Source organism: Stegostoma tigrinum, chromosome 4, assembly GCF_030684315.1.
Source record: "Stegostoma tigrinum isolate sSteTig4 chromosome 4, sSteTig4.hap1, whole genome shotgun sequence".
NCBI classification, from domain to species: domain Eukaryota; kingdom Metazoa; phylum Chordata; class Chondrichthyes; order Orectolobiformes; family Stegostomatidae; genus Stegostoma; species Stegostoma tigrinum.
In genome coordinates this window covers 59,127,149-59,151,843 of record NC_081357.1, presented here as the reverse complement: position 1 = coordinate 59,151,843, position 24,695 = coordinate 59,127,149, and the positions used below count along the sequence as shown (strand labels likewise).

Genomic DNA, 24,695 nt, shown 5'->3' with positions numbered 1-24,695 from the left:
AGCAACCTTGGCATTAAAAGCCATCAAAAGCTACATTAATCAATAATTTAAATATTTGGTAACTGGGTCAAAAGCACATATAAAACGCTAATGTTTCCCTTGACAGCAGAAATATCCTATAACTGTCACATTACTGTGGCAAACCAAAATCAGGGACTTGGTGCTTGAGTTAAATCTTTTGCCGTTTTATACCTAACGAAATGTTCAATTGCCTGATATAAATACAGCCTACCACAAGGTGGTGACATATCAAATCTGTCACAAGAGGTACACCAGGAGCTAAATGTATTACAATTCAACATGAAAGGTGTGTATAATGTAATGTTGAGTGGAAGAACACATAAACAAATAAGCAAAGTTTTGACTTTTAGAGCTTTCATAGAAAGCATGATTGGTACTCTCCACACATGTATGTTTAGAGTACTTTATACTCAGTTTATGCAGGACAATGGTTTTATTTTGTGATTTGATGACAAGTTATTCTGGCACCATTTTCTTTTATATCTTTTACATTAGAAGTATGATACATGACCTCTGTTGTATAACTTTGGAGACAAAATCAACCACACACTAAATAAAAATAAGTTGCATTGTGTGACATGCATTTGACTCAGTCAGTGAAAAGAAAGTGCTCCAGGGTGTGCTGGAACGTATTAAGTAGCCTGGAACATATTTTGATGATCAGTAAATAAATTATGATGTGGTTCTAATAATGTTTAATATTATGTCAATGTTCTTTTCCTGCTCACCCTGCTTGCAGCAACTTAACCCTTAGAATCATTAAGAGCACAGTGAAGAAGTATTTGTAACTGCGTGTAATAAAGTATAATTAGCCTGAAATATACTATTTGTGATTCATTGCAGTTTTGTCAGTCTGTAATAAATGTACATAAGTAACTTATGTGCTCTGAATTATGAAGTGATATAATTTAGATCTATCTATTCTTAACATTTATTATATATAGGAAAATGAAACTGTCATTTATCTCATCCTAAGAAAATGTATCTGCAGCCAAACAACAATGGTCAATAACTTAATAACTCTTAATCATTATGGCTGGAGGTACAAAATGATGCCTGTAGTTTGCATCATTTTCCCAATATGTTTTGAAAGGGAGCTAAAAATTGAGCCAACATTGCAGCAGGAGAAGGTTGATCAGCTGGAGGATTAAGGTCGAATTGAAATGACAGGGGTTGCATCCGTTGTATTTGACTCAACTAAGATCTGAACAATATCATGCATCAGTAAGAATTCACAGGAAACACAAGGAAGATTTTTAAAATATTATTTGTGACTGTTTCTTTTGAGTCATGTCGATCAGCATCCTTGTTTTGCCCCATAAAGAAACCTTGGTCCTTTCTTTCCTCGGATCCTTTCCTAATAAACATCAACAGTTGCTGGTATCACCTCCTCTCCATACTTACTTCCTGGAAACTTTCTGTGAAGCCATCAAATGTTGCATTAATGTTGATGACTAATGATGATGCTATCATTCTTCTGAGCGAAGCAGGAGCTAGTATGAGGCCAGAAAGTTACAATCTTCTAGGCTAATAATCTAAGCCTAACTGTTTACTGCTGATTTTGGTCTTCCTCTCCTCATTTCTACTCTGTTCTTTGGTCTTAAAGTTTAACCCACTACGGTGCAATAACTGCAAAGCATAAATTACCTAAATGAAAATTGGTAAAGTTTGTCAGTCGGATTGTTACAAATAAATGTTTCTGTTGTCTGCTCTTGTACACTCATTTATGCTCATCTTTCTCTATTCTTCACTAACATCTACACAGCATAAACAACACAAATACTGCTTCAACACTAGCTAAATATTTAATAAACTTTTTCTGAAATGCTCAAGGAAAATGTTTGAAGTCAAATTATTCCATCATGGTGGAGGAGGTTCAAGGTGTCATTCTCTGATTGTGGGTTAAACATGTTTATCTCTTGTAGTTCCATGGATAAATAATTTTAAGATGGAAAAAAATTATAATCTGATCATTTAGGCTAAAAATTTTGCATGGCTTTATTAGTAAAGCACAGTTGCCACATCAAGTTTGAATGAACGCCCAGGATTCTAATAGTGATTGTAATCCTCTTTTACAAAACATGCCAATAAAAATGTTACAATGTTAGGTTTGAATACAACTGTAATGGTGTGATTATAATTTACTTTAAATATTAAGTGTTGAAGTACAGACACTAGATAAAATTGTGAGATAAACAGGTTGCACTCCACAGATATGGTTCAGCTTTCTTTTATTTTTATGGCAAATTATTACTTTAGTCAATTAGTCTTTTGCATAAAAGGTGTCGTTAGACATTACAAAAAACAATTTATTTACAGTCTAGTAACAAAATTCGTTTTGGTGTTGTGCACTCACACAGACATTTCCAATGTGCTCTAAGAAAGTGTACTTCCTTTTCACTGTTTGGCAGATAATAATGTTAACAGCAGCATGCCAAGGTTTTAACAACCATGATAGAACAAGAGAGTCACATTTTAAAGAAACTGCAATGTGGATAATGTTCTTGAGCTCCTTATATGTACGGAGAATGATCAGGGATTAGATGTGAAATAGAGAGGCTAGTGGCCAAAAGTAAATGAGACTGAATTTAAAATCTAATCCCAGATTAAACACGCATTTCAGAATCACTAATATACAAAATAGCTGTGTCAAACTAATATTTACAAAAGTATGTTACATATATACATTTCTGTTCCGTGGTTGTGTTTGTTATTGGAAAAGAGAACAAGAGTTTCCATCTGATCAATTGTAAATGTAATACCGAGACACAAGTAGGCAGGATCTTGAATGCAAAATCCCATACACAGCTACTTGCTCTAAAAACAATACTTGAAAAAATTAAGTTGTAGATTTTTTGAGTTGCTGAGAGATTTTTAATAGTACTTAAACTATGCCGTCAAGGAATAAAATTCATGTGTAGTATGGGAATTGCATTCAAAGCTCCAGTACCATAAACACTGACACTAGGTGAATCATTATTTCAAGGTGATGATAAAAAAACACCTAACAAAAACAAAATCATCTAATCAGATCTATTTAACAATTAAAACAAGTCAGTTGAAAAACATGACAAATTTATTATGTTTTTGGGAGCTTTTTTGCCAATGTAATCCATATTGATGTTTAGACTATCTTGACTTACCTCTTTCTAAACAATTTTCAAATGCGTCATTGTTGAGATTTGCATTTTGAGTTTTAATCACAGTGGTGCATAGCTATGATTAGCCATCTGCCAAATTCCTAATCTCAAGCAGACCATAAGAAGATCCTCAAATATCAGTCTGTATTGTGAATGCCTACATGTAAAGTGTTAAATATATAAGAATTGGATTTATTCTAAGGAATTCTGGGAAAGTAAAGAAAATAACATGTTTATAAAATGCTTCCCCAATTCTCTATTATTCATTCATAAAGGTACTGAATTGTGCTCTGATATGGCCGTGCAACATGCCGATGCCAAATATCTATTCTTTACGTATAAAGCAAAGAAGTGAATGTTTTCGGGTTATTGAAGTTCAGTATTGAGCATATTAGAGCCAAATCCAGTCTGCTCCCATCCAATACTTGTTCATCCTTTAGCTGGGGGATCACTAAATTATGCTCATGGAATGAAACCCTGACTAACATTCCCTCCAATTGCAAGGGTACTTTACCTTTTTGAAATGTGGAAAATTATTTTAAAAACAATATTTTTGAGGCTGAAACAGTGTGCAACTTTTTAAGTAAAAATCTAAATGTCAGTGTTTGAAACATTCTGGCCTACTGATTCAAGATAATAAAATGTGAGGCTGGATGAACACAGCAGGCCCAGCAGCATCTCAGGAGCACAAAAGCTGACGTTTCGGGCCTAGACCCTTCATCAGAGAGGGGGATGGGGTGATGGTTCTGGAATAAATAGGGAGAGGGGGGGAGGCGGACCGAAGATGGAGAGAAAAGAAGATAGGTGGAGAGAGTATAGGTGGGGAGGTAGGGAGGGGATAGGTCAGTCCAGGGAAGACAGACAGGTCAAGGAGGTGGGATGAGGTTAGTAGGTAGGAGATGGAGGTACGGCTTGGGTGGGAGGAAGGGATGGGTGAGAGGAAGAAACAACTGCACCTCCCAGTCGCAAACCATTTCCACTCCCCCTCCCATTCTTTAGATGACATATCCATCGTGGGCCTCCTGCAGTGCCACAATGATGCCACCCGAAGGTTGCAGGAACAGCAACTCATATTCCGCTTGGGAACCCTGCAGCCCAATGGTATCAATGTGGACTTCACAAGCTTCAAAATCTCCCCTTCCCCCATCGCATCCCAAAACCAACCCTGTTCGTCCCCTCCCCCCACTGCAGCACACAACTAGCCCAGCTTTTCCCCTCCACCCTCTGCATCCCAAAATCAGTCCAACCTGTCTCTGCCTCCCTAACCTGTTCTTCCTCTCACCCATCCCTTCCTCCCGCCCCAAGCCACACCACCATCTCCTACCTACTAACCTCATCCCACCTCCTTGACCTGTCCATCTTCCCTGGACTGACCTATCCCCTCCCTACCTCCCCACCTATACTCTCCTCTCCACTTACCTTCTTTTCTCTCCATCTTCAGTCCGCCTCCCCCTCTCTCCCTATTTATTCCAGAACCCTCACCCCATCCCCCTCTCTGATGAAGGGTCTAGGCCCAAAACGTCAGCTTTTGTGCTCCTGAGATGCTGCTGGGCCTGCTGTGTTCATCCAGCCTCACATTTTATTATCTTGTATTCTCCAGCATCTGCAGTTCCCATTATCACGGCCTACTGATTCACCTGTATTACAAAGTCAGTAGGAGAATTACTGGAAACATTTCACAGCTAAAATTGTGCTGGAATATTTGAAATATATCGTTTGAATAAAACTGTTGTATGAAACAACTTAATTGTCATTCTCACATATTCCTTAATCTGCAACTTTTTTCATGAGCTAACAGGTAGTTCTGATGACTCTACAAAACTACTGGAAGATCAAAATGTTACTGAATTCTTCAGGAGTCTTGGTGATAAATTTCCATTTATATTGCTTATTACACCAGAATGGATACAAGTGAGTAAAATGTTTAATACAAGAGTTTAATGACTACAAGTTGGGAAAACCTAAACAAACTGATGATAGTTTAGAACTTTATAGGTCCATTATTAAATGTATTTTGTATTTTATGTCAGTGCTTTTCCTATGAATGTCTTTTTCTGAGAGGAAATGGCTGGACCTTAACTCTACTGTAGAATCAAATTGAGTGACAGCTGCATAGTGAGCTGACCACTGCTTCAAAATGTCAATTGTTTACAACTGTTAAATTAAGAAGACAATTTGATCAAAATCTTCGCAACAAGCACTGCATTCTCCAATCAAAATACAAATGCAAAGAAATGCATTTTCCTTACTGAAATACTCAAAGAAAAAAAAGCGTATATCAGCTTCTGCAATTGAATTTGGCAGTTTCACCTCCTGTTATTGACAAGGTTGTCTCTCTCTGTTAAGCCCAAAACAGAGACAGAAGTGAATGAGGCCAATTGGAACAATAATGAACTAATAGCTCTGTCATTGATGATTCAGTGAAAATCTTGGCCACTTTGATGACTGATCTTTTCATACCTTAAAACATGGGGAGTTTAATTTTTTTTTTGTTGGGCAGAAAATGTCAGGGCACTTCACTTATAACAGAGGTGTCTTCTCCCAAACTGGAAGCAGTGACAACCACACATAAGAACTCAAAGTAAGTTGGAATATGGTTGATATCAATTTCAATTTATCAATGGTCTTTTTACCATTGCCTGCTCGACGTGGCAATAAATTTCTCAAAATTCAACTTTTCTCCCTTTTATAAGAATTTATTAGAAACTAGATATGAGTATAAAGGAAATATCTCTGCTTTGCGCTCACATCAATTTCTTCTTTTTATGAAATGACCAAATGGAAGTATAGCACCCTGCAATATAATAACTGTGTCCTTTTGAAAACAAACCATTATATAGTCATCTCCATTCCATCCGATTTACTGAAAAAGACAACTTTTGAAAGTTTTGGATATCCTTCCTTTGATTGAACATTTTTGCTTTATATCAACACACAGTGTTGCAGCAATCACTTATATGGCCAGCTAAATGTCCGCCCAGTGATCTGATAAAATTTCTGATTGAAAGGATGAAAAAACTTGTGCAGTTTGTTCACAACCAAGGGATCCACCTCAGGATGTATCCGTCCTTTACTGCCTGCCAGACACTTGTTAAATACAATGTTAAACCGTAGACAATAAAATCCCCTGGTGGCATTAAAGTATAAATTATACTGGCTTATTCTGGGGGGCAGATTCAGAAACTTCTCCACTAACTGCAGTTCAGGTAATGGCTCAGTTATCAGTCGATCACCATCCACAATGTGAAATTGCTCAATGGGAAAGTACTTGAGCCACCTCTCAAGGTGTTTTGTGTATATACTAGTTCTCACAGCCTTGTATTTAGTATTTACCTCACAGGTTGTCGTGTCAATTGCAAGCTTCTCAAATTTGTAGTAGGTTTTATTCTTCCTTTCCTTGCCCTCCAGGACCTGAGTGTAATCTGAAATGGCTCGGGTTGTCGGCTCACGTACAATGATCAACAATTTGATGGATGAGTTCATTTTGTAAATTCTTTCGGGGACTTCCTCTGTGATGAAGTATGCTGGGCTTTTCTCAATAGTGATCTGATAGGGATAGGAAAAGGGCATTTTCTTCCGATACCATTCAATACCCTTAGCATAGTTTTCATCGTTGTCAAAGAAATGGATTTCCTGTGAGGCTTTGACCACAGCTGGGTGTAAGTTCAGCATTTCGAGAAGGGCACGTGTCCCACCCTTGCGGACACCGATAATAATGGCCTGGGGAAGCTGTTGTACCATGTTGTGTAGTCTGATTTGTTCCTTTGTTACATTGCCTTTGCGTAAATCATGTGACAATCCTCGTTTGTACTGTAACGCCCGAAGCATGATTTGCTCTTGGTCTCCAAACTGACCTTCTATGGGACATGTGGGCTGGAGCCTGGAATGAGATAAATATTGTCACAGCAATAAAGCAAAGAACTACTGACGCTGGAAATCTAAAACAAAAGCAGAAATTTCTGGAGAACCGCAGCAGGTCTGGCAGCAACTGTAGAGGGAGAGCAGGTTTAACGTTTCCTGCCTATTGACCATTCAGAACCAAATTCTGAATAAGGGTCACTGGATTCCAAATGTTTACTGTTTTCTGTCCACAAATGCTGCCAGAACTGCTGAATTTCACGAGCAATTTCTGTGTTTGTTAAACTAGGTCAGTATAATGTCTATTAATACACCCGTGATAACTTAACCAATATAGACTTTGAAGTGAGGCATTGAAAATATGTACATAACAACATTTAAGATTTTCAATTCACATTATGTTGTAATGATATCCATTATTAAAAGTTATCAAAGTATCTTTTAGTTGAAGTTATGCTTAATCTTGGGCGTTGCCTTAATAAATGGCTATGCTTTCAGAGAAGAATGTCACAATAGTAATACAAGCATATGTTCTTTTTCAATATAATTCTAAATTATAAATGATTCAGTTTTGGGGGAGCTTGGAAGCTATCACAGATCCCTGTGAAGACTGAACCTGTAGATCACCAAATAGGTATGCTGTTCTAAGATAACAAAGTGTGGAGCTGGATGAATACAGCAGGCCACGCAGCATCTCAGGAGCACAAAAGCTGACGTTTTGGGCCTAGACCCATCATCAGATGATCAGATCACCCTCTGATGAAGGGTCTAGGCCCAAAATATCAGTTTTTTTGCTCCTGAGATGCTGCTTGGCCTGCTGTGTTCATCCAGCTCCACACTTTGTTACCTTGGATTCTCCAGCATCTGCAGTTCCCATTATCACTAGGTATGCTGTTCTTTTTCTTTTCATGGGGAGCATTTTCATCTTCATTATCAAGTGGTAAGGGGCAACATAGATCATTGGCTAGTATGTCGAAAGCAGATGTATCGTACAATAACTGCACAATACCCTCCAATACATTTCTGTTCAGGAAGGCTACTGGGCCTTTTATGCTAATTTTTTTTTAGGAAAATCATGGCCCTCACATCTTATGATAAACATGCTATTTTAAGTATGAGAACACGAGTAACATCATATGTATTTCAGAATATAAATCCCATTCACCAACCTTGCAGAGTTTGGCAGTAACAATAGAGTGATAAACTAGGGAAAATAGAGAGCACAGCTAATATTTAATATTGCAATATTAAATAATTTATACTCAATTTTCCAGAAGCTGTTTAGCATGCATCCCACTTATTTTGCGATTATAAATTTTAATATATCAGTAGATTTTTTGTCAATTTCCCAAAAGTGGATTACTTTTGCATATAAATGGGACAGAACTTTTTATTGTCAAGTGCCAATATGTTTTTGTTGTAACATAAGTATGAATTCAGCAAACCAGCTCCCCATTTGTGTCACCTGCAATGCTGTTACTTATGTACCAATTGAACACCAAGGGACCAAGCAGGGTGATTCAACATTAGGAATATGTTAGAACTATTATTTTTGAACTGTTGCCTCTTCATATCTGTAAAAGAATAGAAGAGTATAGCAGAATGGAAACTTAAATTATGATGATGAAAAATTGTTCCTAGATATAAGAATATTTACTTATGGGTGAAGCAGGAAGTATATTTCACAAGGTGACTATTTTATGCATCTATGCATCCAGAAAAACACCATGAGATTGATTTAAATATTTCATTTAATGTAGTCAGGGCAGTACTGGGTCACTGACAATACTACTTAAAATGGTGCTTTGACTTTCACCATCGCGACTAACATCCCAAAATGCCAACCTTTCTGGTTGCCCTTCTGTAGGAAAGATGTTGTTGAACTTGAGAGGGTACTGAAAGGGGACTGGAAGGTTTGAGCTACGGAAGGAGGCTGGATAGGCAGAGGCAATTTTCCTTGGAATGTTGTGGGCTGAGGGGGTGACCTTATAAAGGTTTACAAAATCATGAGGGGCACAGATAGGGTGAACAGCCAAGGTCTTTTTCCTCAGGTGGGAAGTCCCAAACTAGAGGGCATAGATTTAAGGTGAGAGGGGAATGATTTAAAAAGGGCCCGTGGGATAAATTTTTCATGCAGAGTGTGGTGTGTGTATGGAATGAGTTGCCAAAGGAAGTGGTGGATGTGAGTACAATTAGAACATTTAAAAGGCATCTGGATGGTTATGTGAATAGGAAGGGTTTTGAGGGAAATGAGCCAAATGCTGGCCAATGGGACTATGTGATCAGGTTAGGATCAATTGTCGGCACAATCAAGTCATACTGAAGGGACTATTTTGGTGCTGTATAACTGTACGTCTCTATGACCTCTGTGCAGTTTTGATGCCATCACTGCTGTCATCAAACAAACTAATGTTAATCGCAAACATTCTGTTTAACGTTTAGAGGCACGACCTGCCGTATTAAAGAGCTCACTGTGATCAAATCCAAAAATGGCCCAGGATTGCTTCTTATCATTTCTAACCGAGGTTCTATCCCTTGGTTGGCTCAATATGACAACTGTCCTTTTTTTCTGTCTTCCGAAGCCTGATGAGGAGCAGAAGGCTACCTGCTTTATTGGCCCAAGGGATGGTGGGGGGGTTGGTGTGGAATGATCCAGACTGCACTCAGTTAATAGCTGGCGGATATCTCCCACCACCTATCCATTAACTGCCTAAGAGTAAAATTGTCCCCAGTCTATCTGATAGAGAAAGCTGATGTTTTGCAGTCTTGACATAAAGATTGGTTTTAGGCAGAAGTAATGCCATCATTTTGGGGAGGAAAGGACATTAGGGGCAAGTGCCATTAGGTGTGCATTAACTGTTGGTTAAAAGAGTGGGAAGTACTTGAAGAAGAAGCAATAGGCATTGAGGGATTGAAAGGCTAGGGAGGAAAATTCTGTTTTACAGTGCTGCTGAAGATCAATCCTGTACCCTAGTTTATTTTAGCTACACAAATAATTTAAATTCATTGATTAAACAAATAAAGACTTGGGATAAATGTTGAAAGTTAACTTGCAAAAATCTCACTAAGTGATTAAGTCTTTTGCAATTGTCAAAGAACTTCATATAGCTTGTGACTGCCACTGACATACTTCAATTATTCCCAACACAGCTCTAGTGACCTGTGCGGCTCAAGTTTATGTTAGTGCAGGGACCCTCACAGCTCCTCCTTTCCAACCCTGACAACACAGAAGTGATGAGTGACAATGATTGGTCATAACGCTTCGCAGGCATTAATGACTGCCATTTGGCTTGAAGCCGGCTTTCTGGCTGCATCACATAGGAAGTCCAGCCTCTGAGAGTTGTTGACCAGTCAAATGACCATCAGGCCTTTTGTCCCATGAGCCATGGACACAGCTGGTACTCTAAATTGTCCTGGAGAGGAGGCATCAGACAAAGAAGTAAGCTTGATGTTTCACCAGGGTCAGGCTGACAGGTCTGTTTGGTGCCAAGATCATCAGCATTGAGGGGCAAAAAAAATACAGCCTGGGTTTCAGCTGGCAGGCTGTACAAGTGTTGCTGCCTTCTGCTGCCATGGGTTGCAGGAGAAGGCTCTTAAATGGCAATTAATTGAATCTATTCAAAACCAATTAAGACATTTTTTTGGTTGATAAAAAAATCAAATGTCTTGGGGGTCAGACTGTAAAGTGGAGTTAATGTCACAATCAGATTAAATCTAATCATACTGAATGGCAGAGCAGCTCAAGAGGCTAAGCGATCTCTCCTCCTACTTCTTATGGTATTATGAATTATGTTGTTGTTCCTTCACTGTCACCAGATCACAATGCTGGAAATCTCCCTATGTCAATGCTGTAAGTGCACCGACATCACATAGATGGCTTCAGTTCTCACCTTAGTTCATAAGAGTACTTAGAGATTAGCATTTATGTTGGGTTTGCCAGTGATGTTCAAATTCCTTGAAAAGAATTAAACGCAATGTTGCTCAAATTCTCTTAACATTGAATCTGCAACAATAGGAGCAAATAAACCTTTGATTACTAGAACTGAGACTGAAGTGTCCCATATTCAGTAATTTGTTTCAAACTTACATTCATTAGGAATAGGTAACTGACAATGGTAGAATGATCTAATCATTACCAACGCAAGGCTATGCCTAGCTTCTCAGAATCCAACTTAAATATCAAGAAATACAATGCTTTCTTAGAGGGAACACATGCTAAGATATTGGGATTAGATTGTATTAGTTGATATAGCCTGATAACTATAAGTATTCTGTTGACTGAACAAACGGTTCTAGCCTGACCTTTGATGTAGTTAATGGGCAATTCCCAATAAATGTGTTGGAAAGGCCTACCCCTTCCATAGAAGTCATTTTGTTTTGGACAACATGCAGATTCCTTGCATAAAAGCAAAATACCAAGGATTCTGGAGATCTGAAACAAATATGAAGAATGCTACAGAGACTCAACACGTCTGTCAGCACCTGTGTAGAGAGAAACAGAGTTAATGTTTCAAGTCCAGAATGACTGTTCTTTGGACAAGCTGTTTAGCTGTTTTTGTCACCAGTCATTGGTGACCTCAGTGAATAAATAAGCAACTTTACCTTTCTTACTTTTATCATTGAAGGGGTGAATCTTCTCAAAAAGAAGAAACAGAGGCTTCACTATCACTTGTACAGGAAAGTCTAAGATCCCTGCCTCTGCTAAATGAATGACATCAGTGATGGACACTTATAGATTAAAGAGTGGGTCATTTAGAACCGAAATGAGGCAAAATTACTTCATTGACCATGTTGTGAATCGATGGAATTCTCTACACCAGAAAGTTGTGAATGCTCCACCATTGAATAGATTTAAGGTTGAGAAGACAGATTGTTGGTGTTTCAGGGAATTAAGGGATATGGGGAGCAGGCAGGAAAGTAAAGTTGAATTTCAATGTCATGATTGTATTAAATTACAGAACAGGTTTGACAGATCTCTATAACCTGCTCCAGGAAAGCCATCTCCATTGAAATGGGAGGCAAAATGCTAGCAAGGTTGAACTATCAGCCCAATTGGAACTGAAATATTTGAATTATCAGCCATAGGGATTGGATTTTCCTTACACGTATGGTACATTTGAATACTTCTTTTTCACTTAGTCACCAAAACTGGACATAATATTCAAGATATGGCATAACTAGAGCACAGCAAAGTGTAAATGCTATTCCTTTATCTTATGTTGGACTGTTTGCTAATGTGGTTCAAAATCCCATCAGATAAGTAGGTTAGGGGCTCTATAGTCATTGGACATGTCTCATGGCATAATAAAATTCTCCAGTTGAAGCTCCCCTGCCCACCAGTTCCTTTTCCTTTTGCTTTCTTTCTTTTCCTGTTTGTAGCAGTTTACCTTCCTCCCATTCCTCCAGTGTTCGACTTCTTAAACTACCCTACCGGGAGAACGAAAGCAAGACAAAGGTAAGTGAGTTGCAGCCTGAGCCCAGAGTGGAGAACAGGGCGAGTGCAGGACAAGTTCCAGAGTGGAGAGTGGTGCAAGCACAGGCCAATTCCTGGAGTGGGGAACAAAGTGAGCACGGGCCAAGTCCCGGAAGCGAGCTGGAGCCCAGAGCAGGAGTAGAGTGAACATGGACTGAGCTTGGAGCCAAGTTGCAGCTGGAGCCTGGAGATGGAGCAGAGTGAGTGGCTGGATGGACAAGTCCTGCACGTGAGTCCGGGACAAAGGGGAGGTCTCATGTTCTGAAGACCAGTGGGCATGGATTGAGTAGCAAAGGACTATAACTTGAGTACTGTAAAGACACATTTTATTCTCATTCTGGACTTATAAACTTTGTATTCTCATGCGAGTCTTTTTTTACTATTTCAATTCTGTGACAACACATAAAGTATCTGTACATAGGTAACCTGTACCTAAGATGGCACCAAGAAGCAAAATTACAAACTTCTCACAGCATTCATTTGAGTGCATATGACAATAAAGGCTATTCTAATAAAGCATATTCTAGTTCACCTGTTAGATCTGATATAGCTTGGTCCTTTACTATTTCAACACTTTTGTACACACATCTGTTTGCTTTCTGATATGTAACTCCACATTTATCTGACCAAAATTCTCCCTGTCATTGTTCTACTCGCTTACATATCTGATCCAACACACTCTACAACATCTGAGCTTTTTCTTCACATTTCGCTGGCTCTTTCTTTTCATTTGGAACTTTCTGCAACAGTGCCATTGTAATTACTTTTGAATCTAGGGCATTCACGTAAGAATGGAGATCTTGTGGTACAGTCATAACATCACCACTTTTAGGCCAGAAACTCTGGATTCAAGTGCTATGATGGGACTTCTTGATCATTGAAGGGATGTTATTGGCATAGCTCAAAAGGCTGATAATCAGCCCACAAATCCTTCCAAGACTTCTCCACTATTGTTCATAGGGGAGAAAAGCCTCTTGGTATGACTGACACAGGAGAAATGTTACTGGCTCTGAGCTAGCAACTGAAAACCAGTTTTTAAAAAGAAATTATTTGTTCAAGGGATGTGGGCATTGCTGGCTAAGCCAATATTTATTGCACACCACTGTCTTGAATCACTGCATAGTAAGTACAGCTGTTGTTAAGAAGCAACAGTGTGAAGCAATGTATTTTGGGGGGATTAACAAGGTGAAGGAGTGCAAGATAAATGGTGGGACCCTAGGAAGTACAGAGGATCAGAAAGACCTTGGTGTGAATATCCATAAGTCCTTGAAGATAACAGGTAAGGTGGTTAAAGGTGGTTAAGAAGGCATGTGGTATACTTGTTACAGAGATAGTAGGAACTGCCGATGCTGGAGAATGTGAGATAACACGTGTGAAGCTGGATGAACACAGCAGGCCAAGCAGCATCAGAGGATGGTAAAGATGGAAACCATCCACAACATTTAAGAAGTTTTTAATGATCACTTGAAGTGCCATACCATACAAGGCTCTGAGCCAAGTCCTGGAAAATGGTACTAGAGTAGAGAGGTCCACAATGACTGGCATGGACACGATGGGTCAAAGCACCCCTCTCTGTGTTGTAGTCTGTGACTCCAAAACTTTATAATTATTTGAAGAGAGCATTTACATCCACATTCAATGTTTTTGAAGGTCGCTGTTTGTATGGCCAGTACAAAGTCGTCTGCATTTGTAAATTATTTTTTAGTGGTCTTGGTAGTGTGATGCTCACATGGATATTGACGATCATTGGTAGGATTACAAAACTTTATGGCAACCAGTTGTTGAAGAAAAGGGGAAAATTGACTTTGTTGAGCAAGGGAACACTCAACTATCTTGGCTTAGAATCGTCGAGAGCAGGCATTCTGCTTTGAGGCAGGAAATGCAGCACGTTTAATGTAGAAGGATTAATGGTTTTGATATATAGCCTGGTTTGTCAACTTTCTTGAATAAGGGAATCATATTAGCCTGTTGTTAAACTGCTGGACTCTTTCATAACGACAGTCAATGATGTTCAAATCAGCACCCTAATCTATTACAACACAGGGAAAAATACCAGCTTTCTCTTGGGTTTTATTTGATTTGAACTTCTTTAGTTTATATAGAACTTCCATCTCCATTTATAACATGTCAGTGATTTTATTTGAGGTATTTTTGTTTGGCAAAGACATGTTGCTCATGTCTTCCCTTGTGAATACGTGGAGGGAACAGTCATTCAGAATATTTATTATGTTGTGCTTATCCTGAGTTTCAAGGCTGTTTGCATCATTTACCTTTCCATCTCTGTGACTACCTCTTGTATTGAGGGGCTGCAAGAGTACTTTTGACTGTTAGGCCCAGCTTCAGTTGCAATTTATTTTCTTTTCCTTTCCGGTTTCTCTTTCTCCAGGCTTTTTAACGTATTTCTGCAGTTTCTCCTTTTAAGTCAATTCCGACACAATGGATCTTGAGTGAAACAAACCGTCCCCCATCCATGCACATCCCTTTGCCTTCTAATTTTCTCTTCTCTTCCCTGAAGGCAGTAGTTAAAGTTCACTAAGGTCTCACCCTGTGCTGGCATCCCTCTGATACATCAGGCAAATAACAATTATTGTCTCAGCACTTGGAGATTGGCAAATTATTAACTACTTAGGGACCAAAGTCAATCCCAAATATACCCTTAAATCACATCCACAAATACTTTCACGTTCTAACGCGGCTTGTTGATATAGGATCAGGAGTTAGGAACTCTTGATTTTTGACTTTCAACTCCTGAGGGTAATAGTAATATCCTTTCACTGTTTTAACTGAGGTGTGCCACATGAATGAAAGGCATGGATCGAATCTAGGTTTTTTATTTGTCAGGATGCATGTGTGTCGTATCAGGTAGTCATTTTATCCACTGTGGCACTTATAAGGGACAGAAGTAATTAGTGACATTTTTTTCTAAAGCTGAACTGACAGTCTTTTCTTAAGAACATAAGACTTGAATCAGGAATAGGTCATTTGGTCCTGCAAGCCTGCTCCACCATTCAATCTGATCATGGCTGATCGGTTGTACTGTCAGTTCCACTTTCCTGTCAGCACCTTATAACCTTTGACTCCCTTACCTACTGTCAAAAAGCCGTCTTTCATAGCTAAATGGCTGCTTTCACAAAACAGAGTTTAGAAAATCTTCTAACAAATGTCCAGAAACAAATGAAGACTTACAATCTGGACATGATTAGTTGGATCTATAACATGCTCAGGAACAGGATCTATTGTATCAAACCAGTGACATTGACCTATAATAGCAGGAGAAAGAGCAAAAGCAACTCTGTCAGTCGCGTTACAGCAGAATCTGCAAAATAACAGATATTCTACATCATATAAATAATAATGAAAGAAATTAGCTTTAAATCATATTAACATGATGTCAGTTTATGACACATAACTGACATAACTGTATTAAATTCCTGTTTAAATTATTGAGCATGCCTGCCCTACAGAACAATTACAGAAATGGATTTCATCAGAGATTTATTGATTCTAATCATAAATTAGAGCAATCTATTTACTGCTAGTAACAGTGAGACTAGTCAGTGAAATACATCAATTTCCTTCTCAATATCTACAAAATCACTTCTTCCACTATTGATTAGCATTCTCACATTTTTCCCCTGGCACTAGTGACTTGTCATTTATACACATGCTCAGGGGGATCAGTAGCTTGACTACTTCCTCAGACAAAATACCTGTACACCATGATTAATGCAAAATGTGCTCACTCTGATCCTACTGACATTACACTATCCATTTTGAATTTGTAAGTCCTGTGCAAACATTATCAGGTCAATTTTATTGCAGATTGTTTCAAGTTAGTTATTTCTTTTTTTGAAAAGAAGAAGAAACTAGAAAAACACGACGGCTTATAAAACAAAACTCACAAAAAAGATGTTGTTAAACTTCTGTGGCCTTTATACTTGATGGTTGCCAATTATTATTCAATAAATATAGAATACATAATATACAATTTAGCCATCTGGATTCCTGCTGGTTACATCTGAAGTAATTGGAAATCTGACAGGATATGGCATTGTGAACTCATTTGGTGTCGTGTTGTGTGGGAAATGTTTTAGTTTGACACACACCTCATGACAATGCAGCAGTAGGTTTTGTCCATTTTTCAAACACTATGTTGTTGATCAATCAAGTTCAAACTGATGGCCAATTTCCTTCCAGATATAATGTAGCAGGCACGGTGAAACAATTTCTATTCAATTGCTTCTTTGTGTTGTTTAAACAACTAAATTCATAGGCCAAGAGGCCAGATTGGAGATTTTAGTTGTGAAAGGCTGTGGAGTTAGTGTTGGGGGTTGGTGGGGAAATGTGGCATGAAGGTTGGCGGTGCTTCAATGGTTAGTGAGTAAAATTCACAGAAACTGCAGCAACAATAAATCTCAGGGCATAGATTGGGATGTAAAGTTCAGGATCAGGAGGGAATGAAATCATTTTAAACATGAGTGCCTTGATGGGAGTTTATTTGATCTAAAAAATAATATAGATTTTCATTATATTTTTCTTTTCTTCTTATCTCTTATTTTGTTTACATTTATTCAAAATAATTCTTGCATTTTCCTATTCTTTTTCTTGATGTTTCTTAATATCCTGTTCTATTTATTATTCTTGTTTTGGCTTTTCTCTCTCCTTGTCAACTTCTATAATTATAGTTAAATTCAGGACATTTCTAGCAATGCCGAATGTTGAATAGAGATTAGTAACAAAAAGGGATACTTATGAACTCCCCTTCTTCACTGGTCATACACATAATGCACAATGGCTATTTTTATTACTTCTTTTTTCATTCCTACCCCTTGACTGAGACCTTACCTGAGTGTGTTCTGGGTGACTCATAAGTCGAAGTGACAATATTCAATATCTCTTCTGTATGCCATACCTGCACATGGGAACTTACCTTATTTAAATTTTATTTGCACAAAATAATTTCACTTTTGCTAGTATTTGACTTTATACAACATCCTTGTTATTCAATGCTCTTTTCATACCATTTCAATTTTGGAATATGGTTATGCAACAGATAAAAGGAAATTTGACAAAAAAACAGAAAATGACAGAAAAATACAAGCAGGTTAGGCTGTATCTGTGTAGAGAGAAATGGAATTAATATTACAGGTCTTTGCCCTTCCACCAGAACTGGGAAAAGGCAGTTCTGTAATATAGAGATAGTAGGAACTGCAGATGCTGGAGAATCTGAGATAACAAGGTGTGAAGCTGGATGAACACAGCAGGCCAAGCAGCGTTAGAGGAGCAAGAAAGCTGACATTTCAGATGTAGACCCTTCTTCAGAAACTGAAACGTCAGGTTTCCTGCTCCTCTGATGTTGCTTGGCCTGCCGTTCTCATCCAGTTCTGTAATATGTTTTGAGCAAGGAATGATGAGTCAAGGGACATAAGAAAGGAAGATAAGATGAAAGGCATAAGTTAGTGGTTTATTTATTGTGAAGCTTAATGAAAGCAAAAATGTAAGGAACTCTGTATGTTTAGTTTTGCCAATAAATAAAGCTGCACGGATCATAGAAGCCAGAAGATGGAAATGTCAATAATTGTAAATGTCATGAATTACACAATGAGGCAAATATTATTGAAGTTGTCATGTAGATATAATCTTACTCCATTTACTTGGACAATATAATCCTTGTAGGGGCAGCAGCAGGTAATCCGTTTGAGGTCAGTCGTGATAAATGCTGTAGTTCCGGCTGCTTAGACAGATGCAACAGTCATGAAGGCTCTTGGGGTGTGAAGGTGGGGTGTTGCGGGGCATAAACCGAGGTTCTTCAACTCTTTGGATTCAGTCAAACGCTTACAGTCGGGGTGTATAGGGACATACAATTACCTTGTCCATATTGAGCAAACAGAAGTGTTATCTCAGTAACATGGTTTGGAAACTTCCATAAAATGGTCTACTTCTGCATATGTAAAGTATAAAGAAATGAAGCTTTGATTGCATTAGCGATGGATTCATAAATGGATTTACATGAAATGCTCTTGTTTGTTATGAACCAACCGCAGAACCGTTGGAATAAATTCAGCAGAATTTCTAAGCATAATCTAATCTGATAATCTAAGCATTTTCTAATTACGATTGTAAACTAATTCTAAATATTTTTTAATTTTAAAATTTAGATCAAAATTTAGAGAAAATTGAATAGATTGCTTTCGAGGTATGGTGCTCCTGTGATACTGTAAAACAGCAAATTGTTTGACCTCACAATGAAATAATTTGTATAATATCTGCTCACTTTAATTAATGTGTTACTTTTAGGCTCCTGTCTCACATCCATTCCATCCTTCTCAGCTTGCTATTGCCTTATCCCTATGTTGCTACAATAGTGAAAGGAGTTGTGAGAACCTCAGGTTGTCTTTCACTCACACTTTTCTTCCTTTACACTGAAAAAAATCTTGTCTTCAGGAAGGCTGTCAGAGATCCTGAACAAGTCCGTGTCAAATCACATTAAACCACAATTTCAACTAAACACAAATTTGGGAAGTAAAACAGGTATGAAAAGAAATACAGGTAATGCAACATAACTGTTACTCTACCCATATGAAAACAATGTAAGGATACTCACCTATCCAAGCTCCCAACTCTGGCAACTATGTACAAAAGACTTCCAATAGCAAGGCTGCCCAGCACAAAGAGCTTCTGTCTCAGCAACACCTGCTGTTTGAATAGCATGGCCCTCCATCAATCTTCAGGACTGCTTCTTCAGCCTGTAGTGACCAGAGAGAAAAGGAACCAGTTAAAAATGTGGAAAACCATTCGTTATCATTAATGAGAAGTTTGCTGATCAATTGTTTGTTTGGTAAAAGTTAGATAAACTTATACATTAAAATGAAATAAATTAATGTCATAATTAATCATCTATTTTCCACCCAAATCCTTTTAAATAAAAACATTCATGGGGTATGGGTGTGACTGGCCAGGCTAAGATTTATTGTCCAGAGAGCATGTAAGAGTGAACAATATTGCTGAGGGTCAGCAGTCACATGTAGGCCAGACGAAGCAAGAATGGCAGATTTCCTTCCCAAAGGACATTAATGTACCATATGGGTTTTTAATGGTAATTGACAGTGGTAATATAGTTGCCATTACGCTATTTTATTTTAGATTATTATTGAATTCAAATGTCATCGTCTGCCATGGTAGAGTATGAACCCACATTCCCAGAACATTAGCCCGGAGTTCTGGATTACTAGCCTAGTAACATCGCCATTACCCCAATACCTCCCTTGAAAGATGATAATTCTGTGTAAAAATTCCAGGATGGTCCCTTGAATATGTAACTTTTTGGCACTTAACAAAAAAGTATGGCTCCAAAATACAGAACTTAACAAATTCCCTTGAAGATAACTCTTATCAATCACAACATTTGTAGGCCACCTCTGTGCACAACAGGTGGAGAAATCAATTGTTTTTGGCGTTTTGATTCTTTTTTCAGTTGTGACATTGTCATTTTCAAAAGGTTTATTAGAGTAGTATCAGATGAACAAGACAGTTGGAACAAAATTGATACACCCTTCAACTTCACCATGTTGCTTATTGATTCAGTTCACTTTGCCGTAGATGTTGGAATAATTTCTTTGAAATCTATTATTTCGTGCACAGTTCAATACTTGCTAATCCAATATTTCAAATCTTACTTTATTTTACCTTCTTGATTTTTGTGAAAACTTGTTTATAAAGCAATATTACCAATGAACACTGTTACCTAAAATCCTGCAAGTAGCCTAAATGCTTCAGAATAGCCTCAATGTACCAGAACATTCCCTTTATCAGAACCGTTCAGATAAAAAGTCACAGATGTAAAATGGTAACTTTGTTTTCCTCTCCACATCGGTCACCTGACATGTTAAATAACTATAGCATTTTGTGTTCTCATTTTAGACTTCCACCTCCAGTTTGCTTCTGTGTTTGAAAGGAACTCTAAGAATGTCAAAAATGACTTTCATTGGACTACTAACTTACTTTTCTTCCTGGATAAAACCGAAAGAACTGTGGATGCTGTAAATCAGAAACAAAACAGAAATTGCTGGAATAGCTCAGCAGGTCTGGCAGTGTCTGTGAAGAGAAATCAGAATTAACATTTTGAGGTCAGTTCTGAGGAAGCATTACCTAAACCGGAAACGTTATCTCTGATTTCTCTTCAAGTGTGCTGCCAGACCTGCCGAGCTTTTCCAGCAATATCTGTTTCTGCTTTTCTTATTGTCCTTTTGGTCTGTGCTCAATGAGTCCTGTCTATTTATGCAGTGTATAATTTATGTTATCTTTGAAAATTACATGGTATTTACTGTCTTTATATTTGTTTCCCATTTTAGCTTTCTTTAGGTACACATTGGATCCGATTTTCCTGGAGCTCCAGAGGCGCTGCATCTTATCCAAATGGTGCTGAGAATAGGGATCTGGAAGTGCTGTACCAATTCTGACATAATTTTTGATAGTAGAGAGATGAATGCTCATAAATGACAAACAAGGACTGTAGAACTGTTAAGGATCAAATCACTTGCCTTTTAAATTGTGGAGAAGAAAATTGTCCTGCTTTGTCTCGGAGTTGAAGCTTCACAATGGCTATTTTTTTGACATTAACCGAAGGGTATCATTATTGTACCATTACTGCATGATTTCTTCCATAAGTATCCTTACCATAGTGGGGGACTGAAAATTCACAGTTTGGTGATTATTCCAAAGGATTATTCAAGAATTATCAGTCTTTGATGGAGGACCATGAATATAATTTTTTAAAACAATTAAATACTTGAAGGCCTTTAAATGTATTGAACGATTTATCAATGAGGGCTTGTTATATAGTTAAGGCTATAATAGATATTTAGAAATTTATTTTATTTTATGTCAGAATGGCTCTTAGTTTGGATACTTGATGATAATACTAATTTGGCATAGCAGCTGTAATGGACTAGGGGAATGACTGGGGACATGGTGGGAAGGAGTTGGTACTGTTGGCATAGGGGTTATTAGGAGCCATGGGGATGTGTGGGACCATGCATTCACAGTGTTGGTATATGGCTGGTATACATGTGCTAGGAAGGACCTACCTTGGTTCCATTCTCTCCCTGTTGATCCAGACAACCCCCTACCTATATGTGGGACACAAACCACGCTCTCCACCACTTAGGAAACTTCCAGTTCTTTGGCCCCCATCGTTTCATCTTTCCTATGCACATGTAGTCTCTATACATATCCATACCCCACAAGGATGGCCAACAGGCCCTCAACCTTTTCCTCTCCAAACGACCCATCCAGTCTCTCCCCTACTCGACTCCACCTCGCTGAACTAGTCCTCACCCTCAATAAATTTTCCTTCAAACCTTCCCACTTTCTCCAAATCCAGGGGGTTGCCATGTTTGTCAGTTATATTGAACAGTCCCTCTTCAGTACGTACACTGTTACTGTTCCCCAACTCTTCTGCATCAGTGTTGCATCCTGCACCCAGGCTGAACTGGAGCAGTTCATCAACTTCACTAACAACTTCCACCCTGCCCTCAAATTCACTTGGTCTATCTCAGACTCCTCTGTCCTCTCTCTTGACCTCTCCGTTTCCATTTCTGGCGACAGTTTATGGGCCGACATTTACTGTAAACACACAGACTCCCCTAGTTATCTATACTACACCTCCCTCGTCCCTGTATCCTGCAAAAACTCCATCCAGTTTTCCAAATTCCTCTGTTTCCATTGCATCGGCTTTGACGAGGAGGCGTCTTGGATGCCCACCTTTTAAAAACAACTCTCTTTTCCCCCGTCTGTCATCCAGACAGCCCTCCACATGCCTCCACAATTCCCCACTCCACAGCCCTTTCACCACTCCCCTCCCAAACATTAAAAAATGTTTCTCCCTTGTTCTCACTTTCCACCCCACCAGCCTCTGCATCCAATGTATCATCTTCAGCGACTTCAGCCAACTCCAATTAGACCCCACCACCCAGAATATCTTCCACTCCCCACTCCTCCCTGCCTTCCGTAAGGACTGTTCCCTTCGCCACTCCTTAGTTTGCATCACATTCCCCATCTACCTCTCCATTTCACACAATACTTTTCCCTGTAATCATAAATGATGCAACATCTGCCCACACACCACCTCCCTCACCTCCATCCAGAGACCTAAACCGACCTTCCAAGTGAGACAGAGCTTCAATTGCATCTCCTCTAACCTAGTCTACTGTATCCGGTGCTTCCAATGTGGTCTTCTCTGCATTGGTGAGACCAAACGTAGACTAGGTGACTGTTTCACATGGCATCTTCATCTGGCCTATAACGGCCAACCTAACCTCTGGTCACTGCCCATTTCAACAACACCACTCGCCCTCGCCCCCCCCCCCCCCCCCCCAAACACATACAAATCCCTCTCTGATATGTCCGTCCTTGGCTTCCCCCAGTGTCGCAGTGGCTCAGAACGTGATTTTGAGGAACAACACCTGATCTTCTGCCTAGGCCCCCTACAGCCTGGAGAACTCAATATTGAGTTCTCCAATTTCAACTTCCCACCCATACCCTGGTTCCTTTCCAGCCTCACCTCCTCCGTTTTCAATCTGGCCTCTGACCCACCCTTCCAACCACCAAATGGATTCATCCCACCCATCGACCAACCAGGTCATACCTGCAATCAGTGCCCACCTATCACCACCGTCCTGCGACCCTCCCTCTCTTTTTCCACAGCTTCCTCTTAACCCCACATCTAGTCCTGAAGAAGGGTAAAACCCAACATTTTGACTTCTCCTTTCTTTCAGATGTTGCTGGCTTGATGTGTTCTCCCAGCCTCCTGTTTGTCTACAAGAGGTGGCCTAGGGCGAGTACAGGTTTGGCATGGATTTTGTAGGGTGAAATGCAGAGTGGATGGAGGACCTTTGGTTAGAATAGAGGGAGGGCAATTGTGTTGGGTGGTAGGGCACATGTTGACAGGGAGGATATAAGAAACAATTAATGTTAAGTGGGCTTGTGATGGCGTGGATAGGCATGCAAATAGGTTATGGTATGAATGGGGGAATGCGGAGTGATCTTGTTAGTTGGGACTGTTTTGTTTTTCCCAAGGAGGTTGCGCGACCAAAGAAGCTTCTGAATTCTGCTCACCTGCCTCATGAGTGAAAACCTAATAAAGTTTTAAGACACAGAGCTTCTCATCTTCTGCCAGTGTTCTATAGTAAAGTTACTATAATCTCAGAAGACCATAGGGCTGCTATCTTATTGCAGAGACCTGACTGGTGATAAGTTTAACCCGAAGGTCACCATGCCTCAGGTAAGGACAGAGGTTGAGAAGGCAAGATCCTCATGATTACCCCAGCTGATGCAGGGATGGAATCCATGCCATTGGTGTCACTGTGCATTACAAATCAGACATTCAGCTAGCCAACCCCACGTAATGTTCTATAATTTGCTGGCAGGAGCTCAATGATCAATCACTGTCCAAATTTACTCCTTCTGCCCATGTTAGGGAGGAAAGGGCTCATAGTGTCTCAGCAGAAACTGGAAATTCACTGTGTGTGCAAACATTATTCATCTGTCTATCACCCATTATGGCATGAACTAATAGGTTTAGAAGGTCCTTAGCCACCCAAACTATATTTTCAAGCAATTGTCTGTGCATGTTTTAAACTCTGTATATTACAAAAAAGAACCACTGGAGAAATATGTCAGCCGCTTATTAGTTCCTATGCCTTTGTGAACAAAAAAATGCTAAACCCATTACAGTTTTGCATTAAAAGCTTTTTTTATATTTCTGTTAATTACACACATATAAACTCTAAGCTTCAAACAATCGGTTGTAAGCTTTACAAAGGCAGGAATAGTAGTGTTGACAGCTGCCCACCACTTTGATGAAGCATCTATGAAGATCTGTTATGTACAAGAGTCTGCTGCATGATAGCTTACAAAATTCAAATACTCTGAACATAATCCCCATCCTAATATAAGAAATGAAAGCCAATTGAATTACAATTTTAACCTTTCTCTAGCAAAATCCTTTATTTAAGCTTTAACAAAATGCACTTGAGTGAATTAACATTTTTTCTTGGTAGCCAAGTGAAATAGTGGGGAGCAGTTCATCAAGGTGACTAGGCTCTCACAATTGGTTTATCATCCAGTAAGAGTGTCATGTTGCCTTCTTTGCAAAGGCTTGCTAACAGGAATGTAAATAGCTAGGGGCATGCCCACCAAGGAAA

General features: G+C 39.0%; 1 protein-coding gene across 4 annotated transcripts in view; it reads right to left on the bottom strand.

Moving 5' to 3' along the window:
- Nucleotides 1–4,708: 4,708 nt before the first annotated feature.
- The window catches only part of LOC125452608 (heparan sulfate glucosamine 3-O-sulfotransferase 5), a 254,892-nt gene continuing 234,905 nt past the window's right edge, over nucleotides 4,709–24,695 (bottom strand). For 3 of the 4 annotated variants that reach the window (XM_048531247.2, XM_048531245.2, XM_048531248.1), the window contains 2 exons: nucleotides 19,097–19,238; nucleotides 4,709–7,041 (listed from right to left, as the gene is read on the bottom strand). In XM_048531247.2, the coding sequence (XP_048387204.1) occupies nucleotides 6,111–7,041; nucleotides 19,097–19,203 (1,038 nt within the window). In that variant the 5' untranslated portion in view covers nucleotides 19,204–19,238 and the 3' untranslated portion in view covers nucleotides 4,709–6,110. Of the gene's footprint in view, nucleotides 7,042–15,678; nucleotides 15,757–19,096; nucleotides 19,239–24,695 lie in introns of those variants that run through there. The other variant, XM_048531249.2, reaches the window with a different exon arrangement.